This window comes from Cryptomeria japonica, chromosome 9 (assembly GCF_030272615.1).
Source record: "Cryptomeria japonica chromosome 9, Sugi_1.0, whole genome shotgun sequence".
Classification (NCBI taxonomy): domain Eukaryota; kingdom Viridiplantae; phylum Streptophyta; class Pinopsida; order Cupressales; family Cupressaceae; genus Cryptomeria; species Cryptomeria japonica.
The window spans coordinates 98,816,581-98,830,767 of NC_081413.1; the positions used below are offsets into that span (position 1 = coordinate 98,816,581).

General features: G+C 38.6%; 1 protein-coding gene across 11 annotated transcripts in view; it reads right to left on the reverse strand.

Annotated features, from left to right (window-relative positions):
- Positions 1 to 12,675: 12,675 nt before the first annotated feature.
- LOC131072990 (uncharacterized) overlaps positions 12,676 to 14,187 on the reverse strand; it is a 90,125-nt gene continuing 88,613 nt past the window's right edge. For all 11 annotated transcript variants that reach the window (XM_058009322.2, XM_058009320.2, XM_058009323.2 and 8 more), the window contains one exon: positions 12,676 to 13,183. In XM_058009322.2, coding sequence (XP_057865305.2) covers positions 13,022 to 13,183 — 162 coding nt within the window. In that variant the 3' untranslated portion in view covers positions 12,676 to 13,021. The remainder of the gene's footprint in view (positions 13,184 to 14,187) is intronic.

A 14,187-nucleotide genomic window follows, 5' to 3' on the forward strand; every position in this document is an offset into this window, starting at 1 on the left:
GATAACCTAATGGAGATTAAAAAGTATAATTTAAGAAAATACCTATCGACTTGTCATCAAGATCAAAATATGTTAGAATTTCACTTGTTTCACCAATGGGGAATGTTCGTAATAGAGTGTAACAATAATTTCATGGTTCTACTATGTAACATCCACTGTATGAAGGAAGAAGAGGATTATGTAAACAAATTTATCTTAGGGTTGGACAAGAACCTTTATTTGCAACCAAACTTACTCAACCCAAAAGCTTCAACTAGCTCATTGAAGTGCCTCTAGTTAACAAAGAAAATTAAAAAGAAAGCCTAAATAAAAGCAAAAGTCTCATTCAGCCAATTACTTTGATAATTAAAATTAAAAAAATTAGGAACCCACATCTATGGAGAAGGCTTCTTGATAATTTAAAAGAGGCCAAAACTATTTAAGGAATCAAGGGTCAAAAAGTCCAAGAAATAGGAAAAATAAAAGCCAAAAAACATCAAGGCAAGTGGCATAGTTTGATTCCATAATAGGAATCAAAGTCAAAAGAGTAGATGTGGTGGATGGATTTTGGATAACATGGCCACTAAAAATTGAGTTCCCACCCTAATTTATTCAATTTTTTTAGATAATCATCAAGCTGAAAAATCAAGCTTCACTCAGAGAAATTCAAGGCACTCTTAATGGTCACCCCATTTATATTTTGGAAGACTCATGAGACACAAATATGTTTATTTATCCCAATATGATATTAAAATGTAACATTAATCATAAAACCTAAGTTGAGAGGAGATGGAGGTAGAATTTAGGTCTAGTAAGACTCAAAAGATCAAATTCTACCTATGAAAAGTTGACTAAGGAAAAGCTAAGGATAACTCAATTTAGAAATAGGAATGGATTGGTTCCAGAAGCACCAAATCAAGTTATATTGTTACTATAAAAAGATAGTGTTTAGATGATCAAGGGAGATTAGTGATACTTCAGGAAATTCAATGATCAATATTTTTGAGAATGATATCTACCACGAAATCTAAGAAGGTAGTGAGGAAGAGAAGTAAACTTTATCTAGTAAAGGTAGAGGAGGGTAGTCAATACCCAATTCCTAGCATAGAAGATCACCCAAATCTCCAATAATTCTAAAATGTCTTTCTCGAAGAATTGCTAGGATTACCTCCTAAGCGGTGAATGGATTTTTTCATTGATTTAGTTCCAAGGGCTCAACCTCTTTCATTTAGGCCCCCTATAGAATGAATACTACCAAACTACAAGATCTTAATAAAACTAATGGGGCCTTGAGATTAAGAACTGACTACAGAAACTCGCTGGCAAAGCTCTTAGAAAATCCCTCAGGATGAAATCAAAAGTGGGTACCATAAAGGATCAATCCAAAGATGAGAAAATGTTAATCTAAAACTAGCAGTGAAAGAGAGCACTTGTTTAGGAAAAAGACACTAGGAGGAGGGGATGATATCTCTTTTGACACCAACATGGAATCCTTTAATAGGCCCATAGAAGACTAGCTAGAGGGATATACGAAAGCCTCAGTTGAGATACTGCAACAAGACACTAACCTAGATAGATTGGCAGAAATAGCTACCAAAGAATCTAAGAAGGTCATTGGGCAGATTATAGAATCTCCCCATGGTACTAGTGTCCCTCATGCCTCTCCTATACAACTTGGCCTACAATTGCAGTCAAATTGTGGAAGAAGATTTGGTAGTTGCAAATGTAGGAGAAGAAATGGATAGAAGAAAAGGCATAGTTGCAACAAAAGTTTGAAACAGAAAAGAAAAAATAATGAGATTAATAGACTAAGGAATAAGGCATATGTCATGAGAAACATGGTACCCTAGGTTATCAATTGCAGACCTCCAACTAGGGTATATACTCTTTTTAAGAGAGTAGTTCTCAAGTTTTCAACTTATGCAAATCTATTGTGATCTATCATTCTTATCGATGACTCAAAAGAGTTTTTCAATATTTTTAGCTCATCCACCCTTAATTTACAAAGAAAAAATGTGAGTTAATTTAGATGATTTTTTTCTTTCTTATGATCCTTATTGGAATCCCTTGTTATACATTGATGACTTGCAAGTAAGAGCATTATGTTTTTAACTGAAAAATGAAGAGAAGTGAGGTAAGCAAATTAGCAGCTAGATGGAGATAAAAAAATCAATGGTCTTGTCTCTAAGGGTTGAATCCAAGAATCTCGATGTCATGTTAAACAACTAGGTCATCCTAATGAACATGCTGCTTGTTCAACAACAAGTATTGAAAACTAGGTGGGATAGTTATGACATGTATGACAAATTGGCAAGCTCTATTGATAGAAATGTGTTTGGATTTCTTGCAAAAAGGTGACGAGCTTATAGATGAACTAAAGGAGCTGCCATATTAGATTAAAACAAATAACTAATAGTGTAATATTCCTAACACCCATCCTTATTACATCATTTTCTAAATAGGATATGTGGACTAACAACAGTGGATGAACACATTTAGTAGTTCATCAAAAACACAAGGTATGAGTAAGGACACAAACATCTACTAGTGACAAGCAATATTGAAGCTTACCTCACCATGCTTCTTCAGTAGGATTAACCTTCTTACCTTTATCCAATGATAGAGACAAATGCATTTACAAATGTAACCAAGGATATAGAGAAACATATCTGTTCATCATCAATTATGAGCAAGGATGCACACTTATATTTGCAACAATTATGACCACAAACTAACACATCTAATCGCTAATAAATCTACGATGGACCTTAATTAAACCATAGAAATTTTGAACTTTCATTTTTTACCATCAACATCCCTATCCCTATGATAATCTTCTCGTCCTACTGAATTGCATGGATTATCAATTGGTGCAATCACGAAGTGTAATAGACTCAAATCATTACTTACAAGGTTCACTTTTTTTTTGTTGACTTAAAGTTTTTATTTTCTTTAATAGCCTATGACAACTCAAAGCGTCTTCAAATCTTGAACCAAATGTACATCATGTGAGAAAAGAATATATTCTCCTCCCTTAAATGTTAACTATAGTGTTGAGTACCATCGATGTAAAACACTATTTTATAGAACTTTAGATGATAACTTTACTAAAAATGGCCATACATTTATCTGCCAAATTGCAAATGGTTGAAAAATTATACCACCAAAATGTGTGGTCACTAATCAAACACGCAGAAAGCCTCGCTAATAAATTTTGGAATCATGGGGGCAAGTTGATTAGTAAAAGAAATCTACGTCAAGTTTCACCAAATCGACAAAATATCAGAAGAAAATCCTTCTTCTATCCAACTAAAAATGGCACGTTGAACTGATGAGATAGATGTAGCATCAACAAGATAAACGAGAGCAGAACCCTTGGAGCAAACCTACTACTTATCAAAGCCCAAGGGCCCTTCTTTGCTGAGCAAGTGATCAGCAAGCATATCCATGGGAACATATTTTTTGTATATTTTTTGGCAAATACGTCAATATAGGGCTAATTGTGATGAGAGGAGCCAACAGAGGCTACGTGTTGACAGTCATGTGGCCACTAATCTCTTTTGTGTTGTGCTCCTTGAGGGTGTTGAGAGCACCATCCATGTGCTTCAAGATGACGAAGTTGTAGACCTTGCTCTTGCTACTGTTCTTGTCCATGATGGCAATCTCAATTTACTTCTAGGTTTTATTTCTTGGATTGTTTAAAAATGGAAAACCCAAAACTATATATATGTTGCTCACAGATAATTTCCTCATAACTCGGTGAGAGGATAATCTCACCAACCCGTATCTGTGCCTTCAACCAACTCTGATGTCATATCAAAGAATACAATGCTCCGATTTTATTATTTTGTTTAATAATAGATAATACAAACTTATGGGACTTACACCTCCTATGTTATAGGTAATCTATATGAAGCCTTGTAATATAGTCCCAACCAATCTCTCACATTACAAAATAATTCTTCACACGTGTTATTTTAATGTTTATACTAACAAACTTGTTGGTGTAAATAAATATTCATTTTGGATATTATTACACTTACTTAAGTTAACTTAGGATAATGCATCTCATCGTATTTTGGAATTGAGACACTTAGGGAAGTGTGCACTCAGGGATAGAGCCTGTAGGAGAAATTCCACCTTTTGTGGTCTTATTTTGCTGTTATACTCCACATTCGGTGGGTCATCCACCTCTTGTGGAATATTATATTATTTCTCCTACCTACCCTTAGTATTTCTTACCTACCCTTGTTTTTCATTGAGCCACATGTCATATTTGTGTGCTCATACATCCATATGGCCTTGCCTATATAAGCAGGCCTCTATTCATTGTATTGGTTAATCCAGTTGATCATTTTGTATATTAATGAGAATACAGTTTGTTCTTGTCATTCTATTGTCTCTTTTATGCTTTTCATTGTGCCTTTGATCTTGGCAAAATCCAACATGGTATCAGAGCTATTGGGGCTTCATTGATCAGTTTTTGGAGACATCGTGGAAGGCTTCTACTTTCAGATTTGGGGATCTTCATTTTTTGGGGGCATCATACAGTGATTTGGACATCACCGTTGAATCCGGGAGGCCATTTCCATAAATTTCGACTATAAAGTCGACCTACTTTGGTGAGAAAAAAAAATTTCCCCATTTTGGGTATTTTCGTACGGATTTCAAAAAAAAATTTACAAAAAAAAAAAATTATTTTCAAAAAAAAAAAATTCAGAAAAGAAAAAAAATTGAAAAATAAAAAAAAAAGGGGTTTTGTTTAGGGGTCCGCAAACCCCCCCGTACACAGTACCCGCTGTGCGCAGGTTTGCAGGTACGTACCTGCATTGTCTGAATGTCGCCTGTACCTGCAGGTTCCGCCGTCGCCGCCGTGCTCGCTGCTCGTGCCTGCAGAGCCACTCCGACGCCGCGCCACCGCCTCGGTTCCCGGTGCCTCCCTCGCCCACCGGCTTCGGCAGCTCCCGACCGCCACTGCTCCATGGCTCCGGCCATCTCCACTGCCCCAGCGATGCACAGACTCCCGCTGCCGGCCAAAAGACTTCCGACAGTGCCACGCTGACGTCCAATCAGCAACGGGACCCCACCACGTGGCCCAAAACAGCCCTCTGTACGCCACATACAGCGCCACGTAGACCGTACCGTCTGCCACGTCACTGCGGCACACAGCCAGTCCGTACAATGCCACGTCATCCGTACGGCCTGCACAGTCACTTGTACAGTCAGCAGTCCATCCAGTACGAACGCCCAGTCAACAGAGAGGCGAAGTTTTTACGACGGTCATACGACCATCAAATTTAACACAGTGACTTGCTGACGTCAGCGCCACATCAGCATTTTTTGAAAATTTCTTGACCCCTCTCCATTGGGCTTTTCAGTTTTGCAGTCCAACTTTGGAAGGTCATATCTTGCTCATTTTTGCTCCATTTTTGGTGCAATTTTTTTTGAAATGGGCTAAAATTTCGTGATCTTCGCAGTGGTGTGGTTATTTTCGGATTTTGGTGCACAGGTTTTTCGGAATTTTCGGATTCTCTCAGCTGTACCTGTCCAATCCTCAATTTTGCAACTTCAAAGGCCTCGTTTGAGCTCATACGACCTCCTTTTCAGGTGCCGTTTTTTTTTAAAGTGCTTATTTTTTCGTCTACTTTCAGAATCTATGATCAGAATTCAAAGATTTTGAGTGAAAATTGTACTTTCAGATATTGGTCTTATTTGGCCTATTAGGTACTTGTAAATTGCTGGATCTTAGTTAGATCTCTTGCATTATCAGTTTGAGACTCTTTTGGCCTTATTGAGGCAGTTGTAAAATTGTAAATCAGAAGTCCACTTTGCCATCTTTTGCAAGTGGCCCATTGTATACGCACTAATTATAAAGTGTCAAATCATCACATTTGGGGGGGGTTCTTTGATTGAGTGAATTTGGGGGGGTGTTTTGTGTGATTGTGCCTCTCTTTGTGCTTTTTCCATTCTTGTTGCAATGAGTCCTAATAAGTTTCCACCATTAACTCCACATAATTATGCATCATGGAAAATTAAAGTATGGAGTAAACTAATGGAAAAGGGTCTCACACACTACATAGATGGAACAATAACAGCACCACCTGATCCTAAGGCTGATCCAAATGCTCAATTAGAATGGCTCACAAAGAATTGCATGGCTCTTGGAACCTTACGCAAGTATGTATCAGATGACCTCATTTTCCACATTGAGAAGTGTAAAACAATTAAAGAGGCTTGGGATATGTTTCAGAAATTGTATGAACAAGTTGATGAAATCAGAGGCTATCAGATTGATAATGAGCTCACCAACTTAGATCCCAAGAATTTTGATACAATCCAAGATTATGTAACCAAAGCAAATGAGCTAAGAGCAAAGCTAAAGGATTGTGGAATTGACAAGAAGGATGCTCAATTGATATTCAACTTGTTGGACAAGCTTGCACCAGAATATGCAGCATTTCTATCTAGCTTCCAAACTCATCGTTTGACAGTGGGGAGTTCTTATGTTATGCCTTCTTTTGATGCTTTCACAGAAATGTTGATATTGGAACAATCTAAGTTGTTGAACATGGAGTTTCTCAAGTCTTCAAAGTCCAAGGCTTTGGTAGCAAATCAAGGAAGTCAAGGCAAAGATTCCAACAAGAAGAAGCAATCCAAGTCTAAGCCACACCAGGAAAAAGGACAATCATCCTCTCCATCACAAGGCGATTTTACATCCTCTTCCAAGAAGGGGACACCACCTAAGAAGGATAAACCAACTTGTGCATATTGCAAAAAGTATGGTCATGATGAGCATCGATGCCACGCAAAGCAAGTTGATGAGTTAACCAATCTTCTCAAGAAAAACAACATCAACTTGCCATCCGCCTACACAAAGAAGGATTCAACTCATTCCTCTTCCTCACAGTCTAAGGGAAAAGGGCAAGCATTTGTGGCTACAACAGGTTCTTCACAGCAATGGATACTTGACTCAGCTGCCTCATATCACATGGGTTCTACAAAGGAGCAGTTTTCTTCATTGGAGCCATCTAAGGTACCTCACATTTACATAGGTGATGACACACAAGTAGAGGTTGAAGGGAAAGGTTCAGTTGACATGGATGATGGAACATTTGAGAATGTTCTCTATGTTCCTAACTTGTCTACCAACCTTCTCTCCATCTATCAAATCACTCACTATGGGAATGGGAAAAAGGTCGAGTTTACCCCAGATTCAGTTGTGGTAAAGGAACTTGATGATGATGTTTTGGTAGCAGTGGGACAAGTCAATGACAACTCTAGACTTTATTCATTCTCCCACTTTGTGCCAAGTTCACCTTCTAGGGCCTTGCTTACTCATTCAAATTCAGAAAGTAAGCTATGGCATGAGCGGTTTGGTCACCTCAACTACTGCTATCTTCAGCAGCTAAGCACTAAAGACATGGTCACAGGTCTTCCTCGAATCAGTTTTTCAGAGGGTGTATGTTCAGGTTGTTCCATGGGCAAGCATCCCGAAGAGAAGTTTGATAAAGAGAAAACTTGGAGAGCTTTGGAAGTTCTTCAACTTGTTCACAGTGATGTAGCAGGTCCATTTCCAGCACCTTCATTCAGTAAGGCCCGCTATGTTCTTACCTTCATTGATGACTACTCCCGCTTCACTTGGGTCTACTTTCTCATTCATAAGAGTGAAGTATTTGACAGATTTCAGGACTTCAAGACTCGTGTGGAGAAGTAATCAGGGAAGGTGGTTAAGATTCTTCGCACAGATAATGGAAGGGAATATGTGAACAAAAGACTTGAGGATTTTTGTACATTTGAGGGGATTGATCTTCAGCATTCTGTTGCATACACTCCACAGCAGAACGGGGTTGCAGAACGCAAGAATAGAACTCTCAAAGAAATGGCTAGTTGTATGATACATGCACGTTCTCTTGATCCCGCCTTTTAGGCAGAGGCTATCAGTTGTGCCACACACATCCAAAATCGGGTTCCTCACAAAGCTTTGCAAGGTATTACTCCTTTTGAAGTTTGGGCTGGTAGGAAACCGATTGTGAGACATTTCAGAGTCTTTGGGTGTCCAGCATGGGCTCGCATACCTCCACAGAAATGCAAAGCATTGGAACCTCAGAGTTGACCTTGCATATTTGTTGGATATCCTGAGGGTGTTAAGGCATACAGATTGATGGATCCAGAGACACATGAGGTATTCATTGAGAGGAGTGTTCACTTTGAGGAAAGCTCTCCTAGCTTAGCCTCTCTACCTCCTCCACCTTCCTCCATTGTGGATAGTGATGTTAGTGATTCTGATGATGAGACTACCTCAACTCCGACTTGCAGGGTTCCACCTCCGCAGGGTCCACTTGCAGTTGAGGAGCCTCGTTCTCCACCTCCACCTAGACCTCGTTGGGCTCGACAGACACTTGAGTCCGCGGGTTCTCTTGTTGGGGATCCTTCGGATACACGGAGAACTCGATCACAACATCAGGATCTTCCACATGCATTCATTGCTACCGCTTCCGATCCAAAGACATTTAGGGAAGCATCAGGGGTTCCTGAGTGGGACCAAGCTATGGAGGAAGAGTATAGTTCCTTGATGAGGAACAACACATGGGATCTAGTCCATCTCCCTAAGGGGAGAAAGATGGTTCAATGTAAGTGGATCTATCGGACCAAGTTTGCAACGGATGGTAGTGTGGATAAGTATAAGGCTCGGCTTGTTGCAAAAGGTTTCTCGCAGGTTGCAGGTGTTGACTATACTGAGACCTTTGCACCCGTAGCCAAGATGAACTCCATTCGTTTGACACTTGCTATTGCTACAGCTCATGGTTGGGTTGTACATCAGATGGATGTGAAGAGTGCTTTTCTTCATGGTGATCTTGATGAGGAGATTTATATGGAGCAGCCACAAGGTTTCATCCAGGATACTTCCTTGGTTTGCAGACTAAGGAAATCTCTCTATGGCCTTAAGCAAGCCCCAGGGCTTGGTACGCCAAGATGGATTCCTTTCTTCTCTCCGTCGGGTTCACCAGGTGTCATTCCGATCCGAATGTTTACATTTTGCGACAGGATGACTCTCACTTGATACTTGTGCTCTATGTTGATGACTTGATCATTACAGGGAGTACTTCATCCATCATTAGCAGGGTCAAATCTGCTTTGCATGACATATTTGCTATGACTGACTTGGGTCTTTTGCACTACTTTCTCGGGATAGAGATTTCACAGTCACCTTCCGGGATCACACTATCGCAGCCCAAGTATGCTCTTGATCTACTTGCACGCTTTCATATGGCTGATTGTAAGCCTGCTCCGACTCCCTTTCTTTCAGGAGTCAAGCTTGAGGCTCAGTGTTCTTCTCCACCAGTTGATGCCACTTTGTATCGTCAGCTTGTGGGTAGTCTCATCTACTTGACTCATACACGCCCTGATATTTCATTTGCAGTTGGCATGGTTTCCCGCTTCATGCAGGAACCACATAAGCCTCATTGGAAAGCCGCCAAACGCATTCTACATTACATCCAGGGTACACATCACTATGGGATTCACTATGCAGCAGGCACAGGACTTCGCTTGGTTGGTTACACAGACTCCGATTGGGCTGGCGATCTAGTTGATCGTAAGTCTACTTCTGGTTACAATTTTCACCTTGGTTCGGGCCCCATTTGTTGGCAGAGCAAGAAGCAACATGCTATTGCTCTCTCTTCGACTGAGGTTGAGTATCGAGGCGTTGTTAACGCAGCGACTGAGACCATTTGGCTCCAACAGATTCTCCGAGAGTTTGGTTTCACCACTCCATGACCGACAGTTCTACATTGTGACAATCAGAGTGCCATTGCGATCTCGAAGAACCCGGTCCAGCACCAGCGAACCAAACACATCAAGATTCATATGCACTATATCTGAGAGCTCATCCAGGTTCAGGTCATTGATTTGCAGTATTGTCCTACAGCAGAGCAGGTTGCTGACATATTCACCAAACCTTTCACCGAGAGTAAGTTCCAGTAGTTGCGAGCTCTCTTGGGGGTGCGGGATGTGTCATTAGGGGGGGTCAGCTGACTTCTCCTTCCTCTCTTATGGGGGGGACTTTTTCCCCTTTGAGGTTTTGTCTTTCTTCTTTGAGAGTCTTTTGTACATTCATCTCTCTTTTGGGGGGGAGTTTTTTCCCATTGGGTTTTCTCCCTTTCTCCGTTTGTGAGAGATTGCATTGCATAGTTTTGCTTACATTTGCATATTGTACATGGGTACCTATCATGGCCTAGTAGCCGGGACCCATCTTGCATTGTTGACTTGAGTCTTCATTCCCCTAAATTGCACTTAAGGGGGGGTGTTGGTGTAAATAAATATTCATTTTGGATATTATTACACTTACTTAAGTTAACTTAGGATAATGCATCTCATCGTATTTTGGAATTGAGACACTTAGGGAAGTGTGCACTAAGGGATAGAGCTTGTAGGATAAATTCCACCTTTTGTGGTCTTATTTTGTTGTTACACTCCACATTCCGTGGGTCATCCACCTCTTGTGGAATATTATATTATTTCTCCTACCTACCCTTAGTATCTCCTACCTACCCTTGTTTCTCATTGAGCCACATGTCATATTTGTGTGCTCATACATCCATATGGCCTTGCCTATATAAGCAAGCCTCTATTCATTGTATTGGTTAATCCAGTTGATCATTTTGTATATTGATGAGAATACAGTTTGTTCTTGTCATTCTATTGTCTCTTTTATGCTTTTCATTGTGCTCTTGATCTTGGCAAAATCCAACAAAACTTATCACAGATCAAATAACTAATGATTTAATATTCATTATAGTAGCAAGCCACACAACTTAAATTGCAATTAGAACATCTAAAAATGATGAAAAACTTGTTCTAGCGACAAGCTTTCCAAAACAGTTACAAAATGTATATGAAATGCAAGAATGCTAATACAAATGTTGCTAATATTTGTTAATATTCAAACTTTTGAATGTTAATATATCACAAATAATGTTCGGACAACTTACATGACCAATGATTGGAGCCATTTTCTTGAGTTTGGACATACAACGACATAGAATAAGCGTATTTCAGTAGAAGTGAAGATTTGATGGTATTGATATTTTGCAGTCAACTCTTTTCAAATAGTACGGCCAATTCCCAAATGTTATATTAAAATATTCTCAACAGCTACCCAAGTTGTACAGCAAGCATAACGAGCATGGTAGCTACTAGTTGGATTCCGAACACTACCCTGCCCTCCCTTTTTACAACACCCAAGTTTAGTAAACTTCCTTTGAACGTGTACAACAAGGTTCCATATTTCTCCCAAGCTGCAAACAAGACTAGCTAAAGTATAACAACATTTAACAATTATATTCTACAGCAATGAAAATTGAGGAAGGCATAGTAGGATAATGGAGAGTATGACCAATGTCAAAATAAGCAATATAAATGTATGGCACCCAAAATCTCTTCAATAATTAACATTCAAAACCCTCAATAGCTTCCTTTCAATATATATTTAATAGTATAAAAGAGCATGGTTGCTACCAAATGGTATGGCCTATAATAATAGATGATTTACCACCGAACAATAATATGAAACTATAAAATTATCACAAATTTAATAACAAACATGAAATTCATAAACTCAGTGACATCTGCAATCACCAAACTGGAACTTAAGAAAAACTCCAGCCTTCCACACAGCTGTGATCTCTGAATGAAACTACCATGAAGTTGGAAATTTTATCCTCCAATCCAAATACCTCAAGTTCAGATACGTGAAAACTTAGCCTCATATTTCCACAACTTTGAGAATTTAATAAATCAGCCAATAAGTAATCACTAATCAAAAAATAAGGACCAAATATCCCAAAAAAATGTGAAAAATTAGCCATTAGACCCACGAGAAGTCCTAAAAGGCAAATTCTCTAGTGGTGCCCAAGCTAACTCAAGAAAGGCACGCTGCTGTGCTCATCTCAAAAGTCATTATGACAATGCAGAAAACCTGGACGCACAAGAAGTTAATGGAGAGAAAAAAAGATGAAACACAAAATTGATGGGAAATTTCATAAGCAGCAACAATCGTCATATAGACTGTGTACGTCCACAATAAGTACTGATCACAATCTATGCCAGATGCATCCAGGAATGGAGAATAGGAAGTATAACTATAAGTACTGCACAAAATGGCCATTATAATTGAATTTTACAATGTCTCCTCTCATTGCAGGATTAGCACAGAACCTATCTACATGGCAATATTTGCATACAAATGAGCCAAAAAGCTGAGGATAAAGAGGTGTCATGCTGTAATTAAAGTAAGCTCTGATTTTTTCTATCTCAATGAAGTGTCAACGGTATGCAATAAAAGGAGGCCTCTAGCTAAAAAGGATACATCATGAAAAATGAGGGCCCTATTTTCACCTAATTCAAGAACACTTAGTTGGATGACCAAGTTATCATCGTCTTGACTCTGCACTATAGATATATGTGCAATAATATAAACCATCTTTGCAAAAACATAAGTGCAATTTACCGAGAATAAATTAGGCACCTTTAAAATGGCAGAGCCAATGGGCGGCACAACATTTGTCACCCTGCTCATTTAAGACAGAATCCAAATCATTGGCTTCTTGAGAAAATTAGCATCACTTTTTGGCTAGTACTCTCGATTGGAAAATAAAATCAACAGCAAAAGAGTAAAATGCACAAATGACAAATGTATAAGCATTGAATTATATACACAATCAATAATTTTGTGCAAAATGAGCTTTACATTATAATTCCGAATAGCAAAATCTCCTATACTGCAGCACTAGAAGTTCAATGCGACCAAATATTGAAAATATTGTAATATGCTGCAGACCAAACTGCAAGTAGCATGTCAGAAAAATTTAAATTGCTCCGAACAATTGTACATGTACAAATTTGGCGATTCGTGCAAAGAACAAATGATGTGACTCACATGAATAAATTTGCAAATGCTGCTAATTGAAACTCCCATGAAGACACATATGAGTAAATATTAGAATCATATTGTAGATTGCAAATCAAAGCATGTTCAATAGTGTCACATTTGATTGGATATTTTAAATCCTGGCAGTATGACAGAGTGTTTTGGTACATTATTAGATATATTACCACGACCAACCATAGATTCATCTATAGATTTCATTGACCTGAAGGTTTGAAAAGCCATCTCTGAATGAAGTTCTACACATGCCGTAGCCATCTGCAAAAACACAATTCTTTAGATACCATCACAAAGTTGAAAAATCTATTTCAGAAACTTTAGGTAAAACCAATACCAATCATAATAGGAAAAAGTAATAAACCAGTGAACCAAAAGATTTTGAAAAAAAAAACAGGACTTAGTCGAGAAATCAGGAATCCAAAAAATGTAGAAAAAACTAGAAAAAAGGTGAAGAAACTGTTATTTTTTAATCTAAAGGTGATGTCATTGCATATAGATAGAGAGGGTGAGGAGAAATGAGAGTATGGTTTACAATTTATCATCTAAAAATAAATTTTATTTAGAATCTTGAGTGTACTTCCCTTGACTTAGGAAGACTTCTCTTGTACCCTACCACACCTCAAGACCAAAACAAGTAGTACATCTCAAGACTTGATTTCAAATGCCAACTCCTCCTTACACCATGCTATGAGTTTCTCACTGCTTCTTGTAAAGATCAAGTGATCCACATACAAGACTAAAACCTAAGTTACCGGTTTGGGTTCGGATTCAGGTACGGATTCGCGGATTCGGAAAAGAAAAAAAAAAATCTTGGGTACAGGTACGGGTTCGTCCGTACATATATATACTATGTCACAAGGTTCAAATTTGAACTCGCATTCGACAGCCATGAAATTCGGATGAAATTTGACAAGGGAAAAATTCGAAAAAAAATTCGGATAAAATTCGCCTTCTATAATTTTGTTTATTTTTAAATATATGTATACTTCTAATAAATTATCAGAATAGCGACCCTTATTGGAGAAAATCCGAGGGCGACCCAGCAGTTGCAGACACCCATGACCCAATAGATACAAAGCATATACAAAGAATACCCACGACCAGCTGAGTTGTGTTTAGAGGCGGATAGCAGTGCTTTATAGAGGAAATTCGATTTTTTTTTAAATTCGATTAAATTCGAAACTCATCCATGAAAATCGCCGTATCCTGTGACTTAGTATATATATATATATATATATATATATATATATATAGAGAGAGAG